Genomic DNA, 23705 nt, shown 5'->3' on the forward strand with positions numbered 1-23705 from the left:
CTACCACATTACCTAAAGCTTACTGTACCATATATCCTGTAGATGGCTACAAAGGCACTGTACCGACACTCTGTTGCAACACTGCATCTTTTTATCCATGCAGGATGAAAGTGGTTTTATAATAGCATCGCTTCTGTATTGAACCATACTACTAAGAGACCCTCACACTTGTCAGTATTTAATAGATCTAATCCAGACATAATGTAATACTCCGTCACACGCTTTCAAGGGAAAGCAGCATGCATCACTCTTTAAGAAAGACACTATGACACCATATTCAGAGAATAGAATCAGAACCTGTCCGACCAACGCTCCTCCTCTGGAACAGACCCTACGAAACACAAAGTCAAAGACGAGCAGAGGTCCGCTTCCCTGTCGGATCCCAGTTACTACTGGCGTCTAGAACCAGGAGATGGCATCGGTCAGAGCAGGGGGTACACATGCAGGGGGGCATGCGTTGGGTCGGGCTCAGTACTGTACCTGGGCAGACAGGCGTGCATGGTCCCTGAGGAAGGTCAGACACTGAGGCCAGCACAGAGAGAGACTGCAGAGACCGTACCGCCAGAGGAAGCCACGCGATGGGATGACTGTGAAGAGGGTGGGAGAGAGAGAGAGAGGGAGGGAGGGAGGGAGAGAGAGAGACTGCTTCCCCATTAGCCCATCAGGACGGGGCGAGGCACAGTGCGGTCTGTCAGTTCCCAAGCAGATTCTCTGACTGCAACCAGGGATGCAAAGCACTGCAGATTGCACACTTTGACACAGCGAAAATGATTTCCTCACAAAGGAAACTGAACACATCAGGTGTCAGGGTATCACAGTGCAGTAAATAGAATGGAAATCAGTATTTGACACCCATAATATATATTTGTAACATGAAATGAACAGTGCAATAACTATCCAGTAAGGCCTGTGGCCATATTTGTTAGTCACATTTCATAGGCTTTTTGGGTTCATCCTTTAAGCAGAATGGTTTTCTTTCTACCGTTCAGTAGCTCTTCAGCGACAGTACTGTAGCTTCACACACATAATGACAAAGCAGTTCACATCCTCCAAAACCAAGGCAAAGTCCTCACTCATGCACCAGTGCGGTCACTCATACACGTGCAAACACTCACACATAATCGGCATTCTTCACATAATTGTGTACTGATGTGAGAAAAGTTGCTGCTTCTCTCTCTTCCCCACAGTAATGGATATATTACACACTGAATATCTGTTGTGTGGCTCTTGGTGGGAGCACAATTTATAACAAATGATCATGAATGATTCAATATCCAAGTCTCAATATTGTTTAAGTGACATCGTGTTGACCTTGGAAGTGATTGTGAAAAGCTCCCCGTACAGAGTGCTAAGTGTGTCACCACACTATCACACCGTGCCCCTAGAAACAGACATAATTAAGGCCACACCACCGCCATTCCAGAGACACCAATACTACAATACATGTACAGCAGGCATATTGTGCAAAAATACCGGTATCAATGATGGTTAATCCAGTACAAAACGCTGCATAATCCACAGGACACAAACAAACAACACATGTTATTGAGTGTAAAAAATGAGGAACCAGGGTTTATTATAGAAAAGATCAAATCAGAAAGATGAGTCAGATGAGCTGTTGTGAGGGAGAGAACCTCAAGAATACCTCGGCAGTAACAGTGCACTTGTGAGAGTACCGACCAGACCTTGGTAAAGTATGTCAAATGCTTTAAGTTGAGCTTGATATGCCAAATGCTTAAGTTGAGTTTGATTTATAGTCATTTGCCAAGCAAATTGGAGCCAACAGAATCATAACCAAAGTCCAAACCCTGCCCATCCAGTGAGCTAAGCAAGCCGTCAAGCACAACTCAAGTATTTGAAGAAGTATTTATGTCCAGGTACAGCAGACAACACAAAAAGAAAAAGTCAGTAAAAAAAGAAAGAAAAGAAAGTCAGTAACTACAACTTCAGTATACCCTACAATAAAGCCTACTTCAGTGAAACATTTCAAACAAATTTTCTGTTTCTTATCGTTTTTCTTCACAGATCACTTTTGAAATCTATTCTAGTCCTCTAGTAGGCCGCTCCGCCTGTGTAAACAAATAAGAGAATTTACATGGCTGTATCCCTCCCTTATTACAATGAAAATCCCAAGACACATTTCAGACAGTGACAAAAGGAAAGCCATTCACATGTCAGCCCAGCAGGCACAACATATGGCTTTCATTATTGTGAAAACATGTTACTTCCTAGTTTTTGTTCCTGTGAGTAAAGACTGACACTTAAGAGAAAAATAGCGAGCCATTTTGATTTATGGAAAACATTAGAAAGATGTGTTCTTAAAATAGATTAAGGCTTCCAAGGTTGATATTGGCAGGTAACTCCTGAATATTGCCTAACCTGATAACCCTCTCATAAAGACACTACATTGAGGTAAAGGACAGTACTACTGTTACTCCAGGAACTCTTTGACTAAATTGTTATTGACCAGCTTTTCCTCTGAGAGAAAAACAACATGGATATTGCACCTTGAACATTGGCAATGCCTTCCCATTTGTCATGTTGCAGACAATGTGTCCATTCTCCACTGTAAGTTTGGCCACTGTGGAAGACCATCCTTTCCGATTACATTCACTCTGCAAAAAAAACAAAACATGAAATGCTGTATATTAGAAGACACTCATCCAGGAGCCCTCATGTGAGAAACAACACTCTCTTCCAAAGAGAGACTACTATTGGTATTAAGTTGGTTCATGCTCAACTTTGGTACTACTGTATTAGTGACGTTGACAAAGTGATTACAGATTAAGTGCTACCATACGACGCTCAAGACTTACATTCCTCCTCCAGCAGAGCATCGTCCTCTTCAGGTCCTTCCAGCTCCTCCTCTGCCTCCTCCTCTCCTTCTACCAGCTCCTCCTCCAACACCTCCTCCTCTGCAGGAGCAGTCTGTCCCTCTTCCTCCTCCTGTGCCTCCTCATCCTGCGCCTCCTCCTCTGCAGGAGCAGTCTGTTCCTCTGCCATCTCCTCTTCCTGTACCTCCTCCTCGGCAGGAGCAGTCTGTTCCTCTTCCTCCTCCTGCACCTCCTCCTCGGCAGGAGCAGTCTGTTCCTCTTCCTCCTCCTGCACCTCCTCCTCGGCAGGAGCAATCTGTTCCTCTTCCTCCTCCTGCACCTCCTCCTCAGCAGGAGCAGTCTGTTCCTCTTCCTCCTCCTGCACCTCCTCCTCGGCAGGAGCAATCTGTTCCTCTTCCTCCTCCTGCACCTCCCCCTCTGCAGGAGCAGTCTGTTCCTCTGCCGCCACCTCCTCCTCTGCCAGCTTCTCATCCTGCACCTCCTCTTCTGCAGAAGCAGTCTGTTCCTCTGCCAGCTCCTCCTCTTGCATGTCCTCCTCCTTTTGTACCTCCTCCTCCTCTGCAACCTCCTCCTCTGCAGGAGCAGTCTGTTCTTCTGCCACAGAGTCCCCCTGTTCAACAGGAAGCCCGTCCAAATGACCCACCTCCTCCACCACCTCTCCTAAAGCAGCTCCCTCCAGCTGCGCCTCCTCTTCCTCAGCTGCAGGAGCAGCCTGGTCCTCCACCGGCTGCGCCTCCTCTTCCTCAGCTGCAGGCGCAGCCTGGTCCTCCACCGGCTGCGCCTCCTCTTCCTCAGCTGCAGGAGCAGCCTGGTCCTCCACCGGCTGCGCCTCCTCTTCCTCAGCTGCAGGAGCAGCCTGGTCCTCCACCGGCTGCGCCTCCTCTTCCTCAGCTGCAGGAGCAGCCTGGTCCTCCTCCGGCTCTGACAGCTCAGCGGATTTACCGTCAACATCTGGTTCGGTCACAGCTTCCAGCTGCAAACAAAGGACCAAGAATGTGAGTTTTTTTGTCTGAGATAATACTGGCTGATTCAAAACTGGATGTGGAACCATACCAGGATAACCATACCAGGATAACCATACCAGGATAACCATATCCAGGGACAGACATGTGCCCCGCATGGGGACCATGCAAATGTTGAATGTATTTGGGGAAATAGTGCTACATTGTAGCACTATTAAAATTGAGCATTTACTAAGAATACATCCAGGGATCTACCCCAAGCAATTAGCCTCGTCTAACTAATGGAATAGAAGGTAGGAAAGGTTCCCTATGGACACACACTGCGCTAAAACGGTTCAGGGGGAAGTCATGCTCCTCCACACTGGCGTTTTCTGTGCTAAGAAACACCAAAGCTAGGATCTCTGGAATATCGATGTAGCTCTTCTAAAAGTAGAGTTTGTGACCTGAGGTAGATCACTAGTCAGACTGCTTTTGATAGAAAATGCTGAACAGACTCCTACTAAAACATTAGGAGTGATTGTCTTGCATGCGAGCTCCAGGTGTGCTATCTATCTGGGCGACCATCAAATCAAGTTCATTTCATACACAGAGGCAACACAATGTGCTTCACAGAGAGGAAGGGAGGGGAGAATGTACATAATGATCGTACCCCTATTTTACAGAGGGAAGCAAAGTAAACAGTTCACCCGGAGGGCCAATAGTGAACTGTAAAAAATGATTCCCTGACCTCTCTCAACGATACGATGGAGCAAGCTCCTGGACCATGTCTCTGGACGGTCCCCCCAGCTGAGCCCTGGGTTCAGACTGGACGCCCGTGGGCTGCGGTCGGGCCCTGCTCCTGTGGACTCTGACGTACCGTAGTGAGCTGCTCCTCCACGACCGCCTCAGCTTCCTGGGCCCCCTGGGGCCGCACTGTCTCCAGCAGCTCTCTGAAAAACACACGCAGGGCCGCTACGGTCGGGTCACACACACCCAAACCCATGGAGAAAGAGAGAAGTGGAGAAGAAGACACAGAGATGTGGTGCCAGCCAGCCAGCCCCCTTAACATTTCTGGAAATATTCAAACTTCCCTACGGAAATGTATGGAAATTAATGGGAATAAACTGTGTTTTCCAGTTAATTCCCATTAATTCCTGTTAATTCCCATGGTGAAGTGAATATTACCGGAATCCTGCAACCCAAGACACAGCACTGACCTGACAGTGGCTACCTCCAGTGTGCTGGCCTCCAGCTGAGCCTGATGGGTGGCCAGCTGCTCCTTCAGCCCCAGTAGCTGGGAGGCCTGGCTGTCCAGGCTGGAGCTCAAGACGCCCGCCAGCCCCGCCCTCTCCTCCAGCTTGGACTCCACGGTGGCCAGGCTTCCCGTCAACGCTTCCACGCTCTCCGCCAGCCCGGCGCTCGCTCCCGACAGGCCCTCCACCTGCAGCCGGACGACCTCGAACTCATCGCTCTTTCCCCGGAGCACGGCCTGCAGCTGGCTCAGCTGGTCCATGGACACGGTGGCCTGCTGCATCTCCGACAGGCGGGCTTTCATCTCGGTGTGGAGGGAGAGCACCTGAGCCGGCAGGTCCGAGGTCTTCAGCTGCTCGGCGGTGGCCATGGCCACACCCACCTGCTTCTGGGCCAGCGCGTACGACTCCTCCAGGGCGTTCAGGCGGAGCTCAAAACCTTCTGCGGCCTGCTGCAGTGAGGGAACACAGTGTCACAACAACAGCCATCACACCACGTCTACCGAGCCTGTATGGCATATGCACTAAAGAGCCATCTTGAGAGCAGACGAGAGACATTGAAACAGGCACGACACCAAATGTCAAGAAGTGATGGTCATATCCTCCTTTATGCTGTGAATTCACATCCTGGGTCTATCTAGGATCATTCCCCCTTGTCAAAAGTTAATGTCTTATGTTCCAAGTCAAAGAGTGCCTCAATGGACCATCATATTCAGTCCATGGTACATAAGGTCAGAACACTATGGCTGCTGTAGAGTAATACTGCAGCTTTTCCTAATGTTTAACTATAAAAGGTACTCTTAACCGTGTCATACACATTACCCTATATGCAAAGCAGCACTGGACCTTACTTTAAAGTGGTTGAATCATTGCCAGCATCACATGGGATTTACAGTTCAGCAGTACAGTAAACAGACCTAAGTTAAGGTCTGTTTGCTGTAGGCGCAAAGTGCAGCAGCTACATAATGGACATTTCATATTTACTGAGGCTGTCAAACTGCAGCATAACTGGATCTTTACATTGAAGAACCATTTGTATTTTGTAATGTATGGAGAATGTGAATGGAGATTTTGTGTAGCTCCAGTAACAAGTTAAGCTACGTTATGATATTACGTGAAGGGGTTATGACAGAAAAACACCCAATTTGGGCAATTTCAGATCAGAGGTACAATGTCCAGCCAGTAGGCCACAGGCCTTTCTATTAAAATGAGTTTGTTTCTTCCAAACAGAGTTCCAAACAACTATATGAGCATGAGGGACTCACGACTGAGCAAATGGTTGACTACAGGCTATTTATAACGTCAGCACACAACTGGCCTTTTAATTTTAGAAACACCACCACACTTAAAAACACCATCAGGCTAACTGTGTCAATGAACTGCCAATGCACCCCTTTCAATGTAACATTATCTGAAGGAAGTTGGAAGTTCTTGTACCATTTAGTCACGTGTGGCCTACACTGGACTGACTGGCCTCCTTGTGTGTTAATGATGGTGCTGTCCTGGACACAGTGTGTGTTGGCTGCTGGTGCAGTGCCCACACTGTAGGTCAAGTAACCTCATTACAAATGTCACCAGCTGCGCGAGGCTCTACCTTGTCAAGTGGTTTAGAAATAGCATCATTTTTTGATTCACTTCAGTGAGCGAATTCTTGGCAGCTTGAATTTCAATAAAGGCCCAAATGTACGTCGTGTTTCTGGAAGCTCCAGGCCTTCAACTTGCAGTGTAGGAGATTCCTATGCCACATGAGGAGGAACACCATGGATACGTGTCCAAATTGAGAAAAACACCACAAAATGCTCATGGTAAAAAGAAACAAGTCCAGCAATATGACTGAGATATTTTATGTTAAGTCCTTAAATAACAGCGTGCCCTCTCTGTTCTTGGGCATTATCAAAATGCACGAAAGGTTAGTCAGGGTTTACCTTATTATTTGACTGTCGAATTTCCTCCTGAAAGGACTGCAACTTCACCATCTTCATCTGCATGCCCGTCAGGTTATCTGCTAAGTAGGTTATAGTTTGGTGCTGCTGGAAGCAGAACCACGCTGCGGTGGCGCTCCCGATTACAATCATCAGAAATAAAATAAACAAAAGCGTATAGTGGTGGCCTCCTCCGCGCGTCTCTGACTCCAGGACTTCGTGTCTGAATGAGTTATCTTCATTCTTTTGGTTGCTTTTCCCCTTTCCCCGATGCTTTGCTGTCATTTTCACACTATGTTCTAAGAGGCGAAAGGGGTGTTCAGGAGACCAGTTGTTGAAAAAGCTCGTTAAGGGCGCATTCAGTGACTTCCGATGAGTTTTTTCCAATTTGTTAATTGATAAAACGCGCTAAGGAGTCCTCATTCAATTGGCTCTAGAAAGTAGCCGAAAGCGCTAGTTGACGTAGTAAAGGGGTTGGGCTGCAGGAGAGAAAAGAAAAGGGCGTGGATGTGGTACCCCGATCCAGGAAGAGAAGCGTGGCCGAGGGGGCGTGCCGGGACCGTGAGTGGCTGGTTTCTCTGTACCATGTGTGCAGTTATCTAATCAACAGTTCACACGTGTAATAGTAAAGCATATGATTTCCACCATATAGGGACCCTCAAACCATGTGCTGACTGCCCCCCAGACTGATGAATGCATGTCACTGTGAAGGTTTAGCGTCAGCAAGATCCAATCCATGTTTGCTAATACATTCCATAACCACAAAATCTATTTTGAAACATGTTTTATTGTTGTTGTTTTTTTGTGTGGAGACATTCAATATGTGCCCCTCAAATTGCCATAAACTCAATATGCACACTGTTAGTTAAATCTATGCACTCTCTAAAACAATTATCCACGTTGGTATCACTGCTACAGACTATGGGACTCTCACAAAACACTTTTAAAGTAAATATTGTCTCATGATAACTCAAAGAATGTCAACATTCATCAGAATTAATATCAATATTATTGGAATCATAGTAACCTACTGTTAAAAAAAGTGTGATCAGTTGAAAATGTCAGGTCAATGTACATGCAAATTGGTGAGCCTAAAACAGACAGACCAGATTACTGAAATGTGTCAGTGGGGTAATTGTTTGCCTGTTGGCGTGGTCATTTTTGGGAGACATTTTACTGTATCTACTCTTTTAATTATGAACAATTTTCTAAAAAGTAATTTATTTATGTTGACTCACTGATGATTGACGAAAATTAATATCTTTTTCTTTTTTTTAATGAGGGCATGCCTTTCAGGTATTAAGCATTTAGCAGTTAATGCATTAAGCAAAAGCAAATTCAACCACAATACATGCTCATGCAGTACCATATTTCACCACATTAATATTACTCTTAAATAATTTAGAACCATAAAGGTGCTAGGTTTCTTCATTCTGTGTGCGAGGGGAAAAAAGAGAGAGTGAAAGAGCACATATAAGCATATATATACTATACAATATACTATAGTACTTTCACATTCTATTTGACTCACTTAAACTCAAAAAGCAAACATGATAAAAACATATCATTAAGCCCCTCACCTCTGACAGTAAGCTTGGTGGAACACTGGGCTCTGCCGAGGGCGTTCTCTGCCGTGACTGTGTACTCTCCTGTGTCCTTGGGCCCCACACGGAGGATCAACATGGAGCAGACGCCACAGATGTTGGAGATGTAGTAGTTGCTGTTGGTGCTGAGACTGATGTTATTGCGGTACCAGGTGATGCGAGGCCTGGGGTTGCCCTTCACGGCACAGCTCATGTAGCACTCGTAGCCTTTTGGGGCGTTGTGTAGTTTCAGCGGCACCATGAAGGCCGGAGGGCTCCTCAGATCACAGTCCTTGTAGATCGGCATGTTTACCACAAACTTCTCTGAAAAAGAGACAGGAAAGAGTGATCAGAGATAACATAAGTATGTGATAATAAACTACCAAGGGCTATACAAAAATGACTTGGCCGAGGCCATCTCTTTGCCTGGTACCTTTCCTCTTCTCCGTGCCCCAGGTGGGTGACTCAGAAGGTTCAGACAAGCCCATGTCGTTCTTGGCATAGACACGGAAGTGGTACTCCCGCCCCTGCATGATGTTGCAGACTGTAAACTTGTTGTTGAAGATCCTGTCGGCCACCGTGCTCCAGGTGTGTTTGGTGGAGTCCAGCTTAGAGACGATGTAGTGGAGGTGGTCGTCCCGCTTCTCGTCAGGCGAAGGCTCCCAGACCACCGTCACCGTGCCTGGCACGTTCTCCTCCAGCTCCACTGGCCCCGGAGGCTTCGGGTCATCTACCGCCAGGGTCAGAAACACAGTCGTTAGGCTATGATAACGTGGGAGGAATCCCCACCACCTGGAAACTACATTGTAGATCTTTAGGAGAGAGGAAGCTACCGTGACTGCTGTTTACTGCCACTCACCTACAGTAAAATGTTACTGTACCTGTAACCCTGACCTCCACACTGAAGGTCTCCTGGCCTACCAGGTTTTTCAACATAATGTTGTAGACCCCAGAATCAGAGCGCTCGGAGCAAGGAATTAGCAGCTGAGATGACCCATCAGAGTTGCTAATGGTAGCCCGCTTGGCCACAGGAACATTGTCCTTCAGCCAAACCACATCTGGCCATGGAGAGGCCTGTCAACAGGATTCCAGTCATGGCAAATTAATAAACACCAAACAAAAAAATGGTATTAAGTGAAAAATTAGTTATCGATTTCACCTACCTCAAAATTTACAATGATCCTGACAGAATTCCCTGCTTTCACCACCATGAAACTCTTCACCTTCTTGTTTTCCGTGAAGCGTGGCCTCACTGGAAGGAAATTAGTATGTAGTAAATTGTTTTCATTAGATTCAGATTAGAAAACAGATTGAGTGAATTCCCAGTGGAAGCTTCACCTACCAGGAGAGGGCATAGCCAGGACGTACTTGTCCAGGTCTTGGGGCACGCCTTCCCCTCCCTCATTAGCAGCGATGACCCTGACCCAGTACATCGCCATGGCTTTCAGCCCTTTGACAGTGAAGGAGGTCATGATGATAGGGTTGGCGTTACAGCGGTTCCAGTCAGTGCTCTCAGCCGGGCGGACCTCTACATAATAACCTTTGGGCTCATCTTGGACCCCCTTCTCTTCTGTTGGTTTGCCCCATGCCAGAGACAAGCTGGTGTAGCCAGTGTCTGTCACTTTCAGATCTTCCACCTTCCCTGGGGGCTCTACAACACCAGAGACGTTAGTGGTACTGTATATGTAGCTAATTGTAATTGTAACTAAATATTTAGTTGACATTTACATAGATGTATTGTATACTCACTCTTAGGATCTCTGGCAAAGACAAACTCTGAGGGGTTGCTAGGTTCGCCAGCTCCAGAGGCGTTGATTGCAGTCACCCTAAACTCGTATTCCACTCCTGCTGCAATGTCTCTGACAGCAAACTTCCTCCCTGGAGTAGAGATAAGGGTAATGTTAGGCATTATAATAGCTTCCATTTGGCATCTCTATACATCCAGCTTTTAAATTGGCAGAAACAATGTGTAGAAACCTTGTATTGGTTGTTCCATGGGGTTGACAGCACTCCAAAGATTACTTCCCTTCTTGCGTTTCTCCAGGTTGTAGCCCACGATGTGTGAGCCGCCGCCATTGGAGGGTGCAGCCCACGTCAGGTTTATACAGTCACTAAATGCACTAACCACTTTTGGTTGAGCTGGGCTCCCAGGGAAGGCTGGGACATTGGGGAGAGAAAACGTAAATGCATTCCCAGGGCACAGAGATGGTGGTATTTAATTATTGTTGATGTATGATGTACGGGTATTGTTTACTAGACCCACCCAAAGTGCCAGCTTGGATGTCATCCGTTTCCATCATCTCGCTGATGCCTTCTTCTGTGACCGACCGGATGCGGTAGCAGTACTTCCTTCCGAGGTCCACGTCATTGTCCTTGTAGGTGGGCACGCCGGGTATCTTTCCTATCTTCTTCCAGGTGTTACGCCCCACCTGCTGGCGTTCGAGCAGGTAGTTCTTCACGGGACAGCCTCCGTCATCCTTTGGTGGCCTCCATTTTATTTCAATACCAGTGCCAGAGCTCTCCACCACCTCTGCAGGACCCTGAGGTGGGGTGGGCTTATCTGATGGATCAGAGAGAGACGTTTTCTGACACTATAAAAAAAAACAGCATCTGGCTCTGTGTGTCATTAGGACAAGTTAGCGACCATAGCAAATAGATACATTTGACTGACTCCTGTATGTTTACAGTATCGTAGGTTGTTGGACCATTTATAGACACTGTTCCTTCAGTTTCCTTCAGTTTTACAATGAATTGGGACACCTGCCTCTGGGCCTGCATTGGCTGCTGTGCTTTTTTCTGCTCTGTAGTTATGAACCTAGGATGTCATAGTTTTGTTATATTTGATTTATCGTCCTTCAACTTACCAAGCACAATCAGTCTGGAGAGAGCCTCAAGGGTACCGTGTTCATTTTTCACCTTGATCCTGATCTCTCCCGTTTCTTTGCGTTGGCACTTGCTAAGGAGGAGACGGCTGTGGCTGGTACTCTTCTCTATCTTGACGTTGTTGTCATCCAGGAGCTCCTCTCCCTCTCTGTACCACTGGATCTTCACGGGCTCGCGGCCAACGAAAGGCAGCTTGAAGATGGCGTTCTGCCCAGCTTTGACAACCATAGGCTTGGAGAATGAATCCAGGTCCTCCTGATTAAGCCTTGGAGGGTCTGTAAGAGGCTCACAGTTAAGTTTTCTCGCTCAAAATTTAGATGAAATTATAGTATAATGACTATAATGTTCTCTAACCTTCAACATTGAGAATTGCCTCGGTTTTGCGTCCATCCACCTCAAAGCGATATTTCCCTGAGTGTTCCTCCTGGCAGCTACTGATGAGTAGTTTATGGATGGACCCATCTTTAGATACTGTAAATCCTTCCTCTGCAGATATCTGAAAGGAGAGTAATATGTGTACAATGGAAAGTAATAAAAGCATAATATATTGCCATAATTAACGTAGCATTGTAGTTTAAAATAATAAGAACAATAACAATAACAATAACAACAACAACAACAATAATAATAATAATAATAATAATAATAAAAAATAACATTTTAATATTCCTAAATGCCTAACCTTCTTGCCATCTTTGAACCAGGCACCATCACAGTCCTCGCTGCTCAGTTTGCACATCATCTCTACAGGCTTTCCCAAGATGGCCTTGACGTCAGACAGTCCGCTGACAAATTGAACCCCTGGATCTGATACACAATGATAGCATGTTAGAAACTATTTACTGCTTCACTTGTGCTCTGGCCAATACTTACCAGTTACATTGATAATCTCTTCTTTTCGGCCTGATAAAATCACTTTTGAAATGGAGAGGTATATGTGGTAATAACTCAAAATGCTGTTGGTGTTGTTTTGATGCCCAGATCACGTCATTGCAGACTTTCTTGTTCTTCTCTTCAACTGCTTCTTGTCTTCATGCTCTTCAACATGTTCCCCGTGTTAGCAACGGTTTCCCTCATAAAGAACCTAATATGAAAAACATGCAGAAGAAGCTTGATATAGTATAGATAGATATAAAAGAGTATTGATATAGATCGCTAATGCTGTCCTGCCCTGACAGAGACAAGACAGGAGCACTTGGATTGGCCCCCAGGCGCGCGCCTACTGTTTGCTCCAGGCTGCCCTGACAGGATGGGTAAAGAGCGGAGAGGCATTTCATTGACGACCCTGATATGTGTGTGTATGTGTTCCCATGTGCCACCCATTGCATGTGTGTATTAGAGTGTATAGCCTAGTGCTGCATGACAAATAAAGACTTCTTCCTCTTCTCCTTCTTCTTCTTTGCGCCATATCCACCAATACAAAGGTTTTTTGGAGTGAAAGATATTACATTATATCATATGAATGAATTTCTCTCAACATTTGATCATGTTTCTACATTACCATACTTGGTGGCCCAATTTTTTTTTTCTTCCAGAATTTGCATATTCTTTGTGTTGCTTATTCTTTGTCATTTGGTGTCTTCTTGTCTCTGAATATCATATCTTCTTTGGAATGTCATTTGATGAAGCTGGTCTTCAAATAAACACCAGGGCCTGGGGGTTCCATCATCCCCTTCTGGAGGTGCGTCTACATAAGTCTGGGGGAAATCTGTACCCCTGTTTCCATATGGTTGCAAAGAACGACATTCCACTCAAGATCCTGCAACAGGAGCCATTTTGTAGAGTGACTGTTGAGTTAAGAGTTGGAGAAAAAAGATTGAGTGCATTTATGCACAGTTTACACAGCTTCGTGGTTAGGTTTAGGCATGTAATGTAATGAAAGGTTAAGATAAATGGAAGGGTTACGGTTAGGTTGGATTAGGCTTACTTTCGTGAGCTAAAGGGATGGGGTCCCTAACGTATACTGTAACATAAACTCAAACACATTACAAGACTTACTACTGGAAATCTGAAGTTAGAACTGGAAACACTGGATACAGTTAAAAGTTTAGGTGCTGGCTTTAGATGAATGTATCTTATAAACTCTTCACTGACTCTTCATAAAGCCTCTACAGTATATAGCACAAAAATGCATCAGTTCTGCAAAGCATTAGAGAAAAATGTGGCATATCTGTGTGTCGCACAGTTATGTATGTCTCACAATTATGCCACATTTCAGGACCCTTGTTGACTTGTATAGATATTAATGTAGTGCCTATAGTCTTTATGAAGGTGCAATAAGGCCTTTATAAGATGCACTTCATCTGAAGCAGGAGCAAAAGTGAATTAAGAGGCTAGTACATGACATACAGTAGCAGTTCCACATACCTCCCCCTCACCTGATTTTCAGGTGTGGGATTGTTAATGTCAACATCCCACCTGTGGGAATGTTTCGGCTGACAGTTCTTTCCAAACTTCAGAACATCATCTCCTCCGTCATGCAGTCAGTGCAGCTGATGTGTGCTCTCTTACCAATCACCATCTTTCCCAGCAGTGAGCCTTGCCTTTTGCGCGCTGAATGTGTGCCAGCAGGCCCAGTGGACTCCTCAGTCTCAGTTGGCTCACTTTGGCCAGCATTTGGATCTGTGATTTGGCCTTGGATTTAGAATATTCTTGGTGGAATCTACATTCATTTTTCAGGTGGTTCAAAATAAATGTGGGGCTTTCTGACCTTAGTCAGACAAAAGAAAACAGCAACAAAACAAGACAGCAAAGAAGAGCAACCAAGGATGGTCTGTACTGTACATATGACAAGAAACGGTACAAGAAATGCATGTTAATGGGACAAAAACAATCAAAAACACTGCAATCAAACATAGAAAACACAACATAAATCACATAGTGTACTACACATAACAGACTTGGACAAGTCACACCATAGTAGGCATAATTTCTCAAGAGGATCAAGACCGACAAAAATCACATTCACACGCATGACAGACATTTACATGGTGATTTTTTCTATGCTTAATTTAATATGCATGTTGGTTAATTGCTTTCGACTCTTTTCCTGTTCATCATGTGTTGGGAGTCCTATTTGTGTCTTAAAGCAATTCTAAAGTAACATGTACAAGCATTAAGATAAGAGAGATTTGAAAAACGGAAGCCATTTTGTGGTTTCGGGTGGTGCCTCCATGCAGTAGTCAAAGCAGCCATCTCAGCTAGTCTCTTACCAATGACCGTATCTGGGACCAGATGACCAGTAGGCCTATGTCCCTCATGCCCGTGGTTGACCCCATCACCTGCTTGTTCGTTTCGGTCAGTGCCATCGTGTTTTGATGATGCTATCAGTGTTGTTGTGTAAAGCGTCAATATCATGACAATTTTTTGTTTCAAGAAATGAACAGCATACAGTATAAGCAACTCGTACAAGTCCAAACATACAGGTAGTAGATACAATTCTTGAGAGAGAGAGAATCAACGTTAACAAATTCACATGCCTGACATTAGATATGTACTGTGTCCATGGCGATTGTCTATATGCTTAATCTAATCTGCAGATCGATGAACTGCTTTTGAATCAATTTCCTGTTCGCTACACAGCACTGAACTTCAGCTGCACAGACGGCAGCCATATTGTGGTTTGTATGGGGTAGTGTCTCCATGCAGTAGCCAAAGCAGCAATTTCAGTAGCTCTCTTACCATTGACCGTGTCTGGGAACAGAGGACCAGTATGTCCCTTATGCCCAGAGTTGACTCCATCGCCTGCTTGTTCGTTTGGGCCAATGCCATCGTTTATTGATGATCCTATCAGTGTTGTTGTGTTAGTGTCAATAGCATAACTTCCCTATCATAAATGTAATCACTAGTGATATTATTTTGACAATTCTAAGATCTTTTGCTTAACAAAATGCACAGCACATAACAGACGTCACAAACAAAATACATAATTCTCGAGAGAGAATCAAGATGAACAAATAGTCACATTGAAATTCTTTGAAGTTGAAGTCGCATTACATATTTACTGTCCATGGTGATTTTATTTTTGCTTAATTTAATCTGCATGCAGGGATTTTAATTGCTTTTGACTCAATTTCCTGTTTGCTACACAGCACTGAACTTTAACTGTACAAACTGAAACCATTTTGGGGTTTGGGGTTGTGTCTCCATAGCCTCATGAGACCATCCTGATCTTGCGAGCTCACATTCTGTTTCACTCTGCAGATCAGACTGGAAGAGCTCCATAGAGATGACCAGGCCAATCAAAAAATGACCAGGCCAATCATCGTTCTATGAGGGCGGGTTTAGGTGTGACGACTGCGAGGAGCGGTTGAAGTTAACGCATTATAGACAGTGATAGACAGATGGTTCATCCAATCAGCTGCCAAGTATTTTTGAAAGTGCCGGCCTTTTCTAAACAGTTTCCAACGGAGAGTTCCTAGATGTTTGTGTGAAACAAGCCATCTGGCCCATCAGATTAGTGTTTCCATGCAGTAACCAAAACAATCATTTCAGTGCATCTCTTACCAATGACTGTGCCTGGGACCAGAGGACCAGTACGTCCCCTTCGCCCAGAGTTGACTCCATCGCCTGCTTGTTCTTTTGGGTCAATACCATCGTTTATTGATGATCCTATCAGTGTTGTTGTGTAAAGTGTCAATAGCATAATTTCACTATCATCAACATAATCCCTAGTGATATTTTGACAATTGTAAGATTTTTGGCTTAGCAAAATTCACAGCACATAACAGACGTGGACAAGTCACAAACAATACAGTACATACAATTCAAGAGAGAATCAAGATTAACAAATAGTCTGATTCATATGCATTAGATATTTACTGTCCATGGCGATTTTCTATGTGGTTAATCTAATCTGCATATTGGTTATTAGTTGCTTTTGACTCTATTTCCTCTTCGCTACACAGCACTGAACTTCAACTGCAGTCTGCAGCCATTTTGTGGTTTGGGGTTGTCATCATAGCCTAGTGAGATCATAATGATCTCGCAAGCTCACATTCTGTTTCACTCTGCAGAACAGTATGGAAAAGCTCCATAGTGATCTGTCTGGGCCCCCCAAATATTGATTGGCCCAGTCAAAAAATGACCAAGCCAATCATTGTTCTATGAGGGTTGGTTTAGGTGTGGTGACAGCAAGGAGCGGTTGAAGTTAACGTGTGATAGACAGTGATAGATGGTTCATCGAATCACCTGCCAAGTATTTTTGAAGGTGCCTGCCCTTTTCCAAAGTTTCCAACGGAGAGTTCCCAGATGGTTGTGTGAAAGAAACCATCTGACCCATCAGATTAAAGAAACCATCTGACCCATCACATTAGTGCTTCCATGCAGTAGCCAAAGCAGCCATTTCAGTGGCTCTCTTACCAATGACTGTGTCTGGGACCAGAGGACCAGTACGTCCCTTACGTCCAGAGTTGACACCATCGCCTGCTTGTTCATTTGGGTCAATGCCATCCTTTTTTGATGATCCTATCAGTGTTGTTGTATGAAGTGTCAATATTCAAAGATTTTTTGCTTACCAAAATGCACAGCACATAACAGACTTAGACAAGTCACAAACATAGTAGATAAAATTCTCAAGATAAAATCAAGTTTAACAAACAGTAATATTCCCATGCACAATATTAGATATTTACTGTCCATGGTGATTGTCTATATGCAAATTAATCTGCATTTTGATTAATTGCTTTTGACTCAATTTCCTGTTTGCTACACAGCACTGAACTTCAACTGCACAGACTGCAGCCATCTTGTGGTTTGTTTGGGGTAGTGTCTCCATGCAGTAGCCAAAGCAGCCATTTCAGTGCATCTCTTACCAATGACCGTGTCTGGGACCAGAGGACCAGTACGTCCCTTACGTCCAGAGTTGACTCCATCGCCTGCTGGTTCATTTGGGTCAATGCCATCGTTTTTTGATGATCCTATCAGTGTTGTTGTATAAAGTGTCAATATTCAAAGATTTTTTGCTTACCAAAATATACAGCACATAACAGACTTAGACAAGTCACAAACATAGTAGACACAATTCTTAAGATAAAATCAAGTTTAACAAACAGTAATATTCCCATGCACAATATTAGATATTTACTGTCCATGGTGATTGTCTATATGCAAATTAATCTGCATTTTGATTAATTGCTTTTGACTCAATTTCCTGTTTGCAACACAGCACTGAACTTCAACTGCACAGACTGCAGCCATCTTGTGGTTTGTTTGGGGTAGTGTCTCCATGCAGTAGCCAAAGCAGCCATTTCAGTGCATCTCTTACCAATGACCGTGTCTGGGACCAGAGGACCAGTACGTCCCTTACGTCCAGAGTTGACTCCATCGCCTGCTTGTTCATTTGGGTCAATGCCATCGTGTTTTGATGATCCTATCAGTGTTGTTGTATAAAGTGTCAATATTCAAAGATTTTTTGCTTACCAAAATACACAGCACATAACAGACTTAGACAAGTCACAAACATAGTAGACAAAATTCTCAAGATAAAATCAAGATTAACAAACAGTAATATTCCCATGCACAAGATTAGATATTTACTGTCCATGGTGATTGCCTATATGCAAATTAATCTGCATTTTGATTAATTGCTTTTGACTCAATTTCCTGTTTGCTACACAGCACTGAACTTCAACTGCACAGACTGCAGCCATCTTGTGGTTTGTTTGGGGTAGTGTCTCCATGCAGTAGCCAAAGCAGCTATTTCAGTGCATCTCTTACCAATGACCGTGTCTGGGACCAGAGGACCAGTACGTCCCCTACGCCCAGAGTTGACTCCATCGCCTGCTTGTTCATTTGGATCAATGTCATCATTTTTTGATGATCCTATCAGTGTTGTTGTGTAAATTGTCAATCACCATCATAATGTCATACAGTAAATATCACATGGTTACTTAATATAAGTGTCAGATTTTACAGTATGGCTTCCCGCAAACTCACATTAAACATGCAGAAATTGAATATTATTTTCAAAATGATCAAGAATGTCAAGTTCTATGCATTGACATTTATATTATTTTGCATTCAGTATTTTGTATGTGTTTTATGAATGAGTATAATAGCTAAGATTCTGCAACCTTCATGATGTTTATCAAAGAGATGAGTTATCTTACCTATGCCTTTTGCAGGAACCCCTGGACCTGTTTTCGTACGTTTCTTTTTCTCACTTCCGTCTTCCTTTCCAGGTGTTTTTTCTGTGGCAGAATTTTTCAATACATCCCCCTCACCATCTGTACTTTTAAACATGCCAGGTTGTTGTGACGTTAGGGTTGTTCCTGTTCTTTTTTCTGTAGAAGTGTCCCTTCCTGCTCCAGAGCCTTTACCCAACCCACTATTATCAGTCTTCCTCCCAGCCCCACTGCCAGAGCTCTGAGCCTCCAACTGCTCCTTCTCCCTCCGCAGTTTGGCAGCCTCCATCTCCTCCTTCTCCTTCTGCAGTCGAACAGCCTCCATCTCCTCCTTCTCCCTACGTAGTCTGGCAGCCTCCATCTCCTCCTTCTCCTTCTGTGATCTGGCAGCCCCCATCTCCTCCTTCTCCCTCCGCAGCCTGGCAGCCTCCATCTCCTCCTCTGTCCGCAGTCTGCCCGCCTCCATCTCCTCCTTCTCCCTCCGCAGTCTGGCAGCCTCCATCTCCTCCTTCTCCCTGCGAAGCCTGGCAGCCTCCATCTCCTCCTTCTCCTGCTGTGATCTGGCAGCCCCCATCTCCTCCTTCTCCCTCCGTAGCCTGGCAGCCTCCATCTCCTCCTTCTCCTTCTGTGATCTGGCAGCCCCCATCTCCTCCTTCTCCCTCAGTAGTCTGTCAGCCTCCATCTCCATCCCCTTCCGCCGTATGCCAGCCTCCATCTCCTCCTTCTCCCTCCACAGTCTAGCAGCCTCCATCTCCTCCTTCTCCCTCTGCAGTCTAGCAGCCTCCATCTCCTCTTTCTCCCTCCGCAGTCTAGCAGCCTCCATCTCCTCCATCTCCTTCTGCAGCTTCGCCTGCTGCTCCTGTGCCAGCTTCTCCAGGTCAACAGCCCCACCAGCCTGGGTCGTTTTGCGGGCCTTCTTTTTACCAGCGGATGCAGCGTCCGCGCCAGCTGAAAGGGTGAACACGACACAAGGGAATCAGCGAGTGGGTGTATGAAGATCAGTATCAATATGGCTCCTTTGGATTACTTTTTAAATCCACCCAGTGTAAAGGTTCCTGCATATGGCCCCAACCAACTCCCAACACCCAACATTCTAAACTTGGCAGTTGCTGTTAGAATGTTGAACGTTTAAAATTCAGCTACAAAATCCATCCAACCAACACCAACAGTCACCAACAAAAATGGTACACCAATCCAACGTTGGTGTTGGTTGGAGTTGGTTGGGGGAATGTGCAGGCACCTTAACTCATTCACCTTCCACTATCAGCCAGGCGCTGCAGGACGTGAGGCCGGCCGTAGCCGTGTAGATGCCTTTATCCAGCTGCATGCAGTCCCTGATCAGCAGCCTGTGCACCAGCTTATCCTCTGACACGGTGATGCAGTACTTCTCGCCATCCTCCAGGGGGACATTCTTGCCCAACCAATTGATCTTGCGTAACGGATGGGACAGGACGCACTCGAAGAAGGCATCCTCTCTCTCCTGAGCTTTCACCTCCTGGATCTTGGCGGCAAAGTCCACTTTGGGAGCTACAAGCACACCGTGAACACAGGGTGAAGCCCACATGGAAACGGAAAATGTCTACAGGAGGACACGTGTTAGCAATCCGGCCCATCAACCAACTGGCGCACTTGCAATGACTGAACAACTGAACAATCAACAACTGATAATTGATTTCTCTTGAGCTTACCCTTGAAGTCTGTGGAGAAGAGATTGACCTCCTCGACATCTAACTGATACAGCCCAGCATCTTCTGGCCGGAGATCCTTGACTGTGAAGACCAACTTCTTTCCAACACACTTCAAGCTGTGTTTCATTGCCATGTCCTCACTATACGGTATCATCACACCATCCTGGAGGTAATAGTTCACAGGTGTGTACAGGAACAGCCATATAGGCGAGATACAGCACCACATTCAATTGAACTTATGTTATGTTATTTTTTAAGCGGTGTAGCCGCTTCAATACGTGACATGTGTGTCCATGTGTCCGTCCGTCCGTCCATCCGTCCGTAGCATGAGTTTTGGACTAATCAGGATTCACCAATACCATTGCACACCAGCACTAGAGGGCAGGCATGAGGAAAGCATGGCTGGCTTCAGACAGCTCTATCTCAAGAAGTATAAGTGCTACAGCTTAGGTATTTACATTGTAGGAATCCAGGGAATCAAATTAACCTTTTAGTATTATGTCCGTGTAGCTCAAGAACTGTACGAGTGGTGACAAGTTAGAAAACAGGTATGTTCTAAATTAGCAACTCAAAGCTAGAGAGGAGCACTATTTGTTTCAATGGTGAGCATGGTTGTCAAATAAATTATCATAACTTGAAAACTATAAATCGCACAGCATAAATAATCATATTGTATGAATCAGTGGAATCGTGTGAATATTTCGGTGTATACTGTAATGTGCATGAGATGTAGTTTACAAAATGTGTGGATATTTACACCACTGCCACCACTCTAAAACTGAACATTCAAACAATCATTTTAATGGAATACAATTTGTCACTGCTCCTACATTTTTTAAGCTACGGATATATAATAATGTTCCAAAATGTTCATCTGCCTCCAAGGATTCTTACAGTGTAAATACCTAATAATTGAGGTCAAAACCAGGAGGAAGTGGGGTGCCCAGGCTGCTGTGTGGCAGGCTGAGTTCCGGCTTCGGCACATGATGCTGGTAGGACAGGTACAGTATAGCGTCCGGAAGAGCTAGACTGGGGAGCATCACATCAGCACCTCCTGACCTGGCCAGCTGCAGAGGTACAGCCAGACACTAGCTGCTGCAGCAGGAAGTGAGAGCTGGCATGGAGGAGTGCGCCACCAGAGCAGTGGGGATGCGACAACAAGGGGCCTTGGTCTGACTTATGGAGAGCTGAGCTCCAGTGCCTCAAGTTCCTAGTCCAATCAGTCTACGACATGCCCCCAACTCCATTGAACCTTCACTGCTGGAGCATACTGTAGCTGAGACCCCTGCATGTCCCCTGTGTTCCAGGCCTGTTACTCTCGAGCACATCCGCAGCTGCTGCCCAAAAGCCTTGGGAGACAATCGCTATAGTTGGCGCCACTACCAGGTTTTGAAGACGGTCGCTGATTCCATCTGCTCAGCCATGGTAGTGCTGTGTCAAATATCAGAAACCAGCAAGACACCATCCCATTCGTCAAAGTTGGAGAGGCAACAGGACTCCTAACAACAACCGGCGACTAGCAACTGAAGGTTGACCTGGGAAAACAACTTTGGTTCCAAGACACCATCGCAACAGCCACACTGAGACCAGACATAATCCTGTCGTCAGAAACAACAAGACAGCTGGTTATTTTGGAGCTCACAGTCCCCTGGGGGGACCAAATGGAGGCAGCGACTGAAAAGAATAAAGCAGCCAAATACTCATAGTTGGTGGATAATTGCCGCAGACAAGGGTGGAAGACATGGTGCCTACCTTAGCTGTAGAGGATTTGCTGGCCGATCCCTCTGCAAGGCATCCCACCTCCTCAGTATTACAGGTGTCTACAAAAGCAGGCTATCAAGCACAGCACTGAGGGAGCAGATAAGGCCTCAAGATGGTTGTGGCTAAGAAGGATGACCGTACCATACCGTGGAGTTGTGCTACTCAGACACAAGTCAGGGTCTGATCAGCCCCGGCTAGGTCGCCTGGGCGAGGGGGTCTGATATTTCGAGACTAGAAACACCCTATAATCCCGGGAAACATCAATGATGATGTGTCTGAGAGCATCGCAAGATTTATCATCATATAAGTATCAGCTGTAACATTTATGCTTCTTGAGACAGCTGTTTGAAGCCGGCCATGCTTTACTCATATAGAATGAATGGTGGTACTTAGGAGAGAAGGAAAACCATGCCCCTCATTCACAAAAATACTGAAATGTTCAGAACACTATAGCGCCAGTTGATAATTTCATCCTCTAATGCATAGTGGGCCGCAGAGATTGCTCATAAACCTCTTACTGAATGTGATTTTTGAACTTGTGCAGCATGTGTCATAATGACTGATCATGGGAAATACAGTTACACATCTTGAACCATAGAATACAATGAATTATACTGTATGTTTGGTAGATATGTGGGTGGTCTCTCATTTGTGAAACATTGAAACATCATGTTTTCCTGTTTGCTGAAACGGGTATGCCTAATGTGGAGTATGGACAGATTCAGTGATTAGCTTCTGCAATAAAGTATAGATGTCTCACCTTGTAGAGTAAAATTCTACTGGATGGATCTTTGAGCTCCATCTCAATCTCAAAGGTGGCGGTGTTGTCTCCTTTCATATCGATATGTTTCAGGTTACTGATATACTCAACGTACTGAGCGGGAGGATGTCCGGTTCCAGGAGAAAATGGATGGAAAGAGAAGAATGGAAAGAAATTAAGATAAAAATGAAAGAAACATAGAAATAAGGTGATGGGCTAATTAGCATGATGGCACAAGACAACCGACACATGGTGCCAAGGGGCCAATTATCAAACCTTGGACTGCTCCTCCACTCTCTCTTGTTTCTTAACTTCTATTTTCTTGAGGATCACACGGAGGTCTTTGACACCGTGCTCCATGCAGATGCGCTCGTAGTCCTTCCTGTCTGCACTCACGATGACCTCCCAGAACCTCTCATCGATTCCTCCTTCTCCTAGCTTCTCATCTTTTTTGTCCACCCCAGCTCTGGTTTACACATTGCAGATACGTGCAGGTTAGGGATATGAACCAAACAAAAATGTCTCTCATCACGTCTCTAATCAGCCTCTGGCCAGTGAGGTATGTTATGTAGGGGTGCCGTGATACGATATACGAGTTTTGCAATAATGGTGATATTTTAAAAATGAATACTAATATAATTTAAATAATCCAGCTGTGATATCAACAAAACAACAACAGCAACAACAACAACATCAACAACAACAACAACAACAACAACAACAGCATTTTAAAATTAAATTAATGAAATAAAAAATGAATGATTACATTCATTGTAATCAGTTGTTTCCACAATTTCCAAAAGTTAAAACAAACATTGCTACAAAATAAAGTTACAGATGCATTTGAAGTGTGTTGTTTTTTACCCTTCAGGGCTTCCGTACATTCGTAGCGCTAAGCATGCTGTTTTTTTTTACCCTTCAGGGCTTCCATACATTATTAGCTCTAAGCATGTTTTTTT

General features: G+C 44.9%; 1 protein-coding gene across 1 annotated transcript in view; it reads right to left on the reverse strand.

Annotated features, from left to right (window-relative positions):
• LOC311307249 (immunoglobulin-like and fibronectin type III domain-containing protein 1) overlaps window positions 1-23705 on the reverse strand; it is a gene marked incomplete at both ends in the record, with an annotated part of 33002 nt that overhangs the window by 5224 nt on the left and 4073 nt on the right. Inside the window, 21 exons of the mRNA XM_084436046.1 lie at window positions 2906-3807; window positions 4118-4219; window positions 4653-4725; window positions 4993-5477; window positions 6951-7072; window positions 8528-8854; window positions 8964-9260; window positions 9412-9604; window positions 9694-9782; window positions 9873-10181; window positions 10280-10408; window positions 10508-10687; window positions 10794-11090; window positions 11395-11688; window positions 11768-11909; window positions 12096-12220; window positions 18733-19485; window positions 19792-20064; window positions 20226-20388; window positions 22747-22860; window positions 23023-23212. Of these exons, the coding sequence (XP_084292172.1) occupies window positions 2906-3807; window positions 4118-4219; window positions 4653-4725; window positions 4993-5477; window positions 6951-7072; window positions 8528-8854; window positions 8964-9260; window positions 9412-9604; window positions 9694-9782; window positions 9873-10181; window positions 10280-10408; window positions 10508-10687; window positions 10794-11090; window positions 11395-11688; window positions 11768-11909; window positions 12096-12220; window positions 18733-19485; window positions 19792-20064; window positions 20226-20388; window positions 22747-22860; window positions 23023-23212 (5559 nt within the window). The remainder of the gene's footprint in view (window positions 1-2905; window positions 3808-4117; window positions 4220-4652; window positions 4726-4992; window positions 5478-6950; window positions 7073-8527; window positions 8855-8963; window positions 9261-9411; window positions 9605-9693; window positions 9783-9872; window positions 10182-10279; window positions 10409-10507; window positions 10688-10793; window positions 11091-11394; window positions 11689-11767; window positions 11910-12095; window positions 12221-18732; window positions 19486-19791; window positions 20065-20225; window positions 20389-22746; window positions 22861-23022; window positions 23213-23705) is intronic.

This window comes from Borostomias antarcticus, assembly GCF_949987555.1.
Source record: "Borostomias antarcticus genome assembly, chromosome: 3".
Taxonomy (NCBI): domain Eukaryota; kingdom Metazoa; phylum Chordata; class Actinopteri; order Stomiiformes; family Stomiidae; genus Borostomias; species Borostomias antarcticus.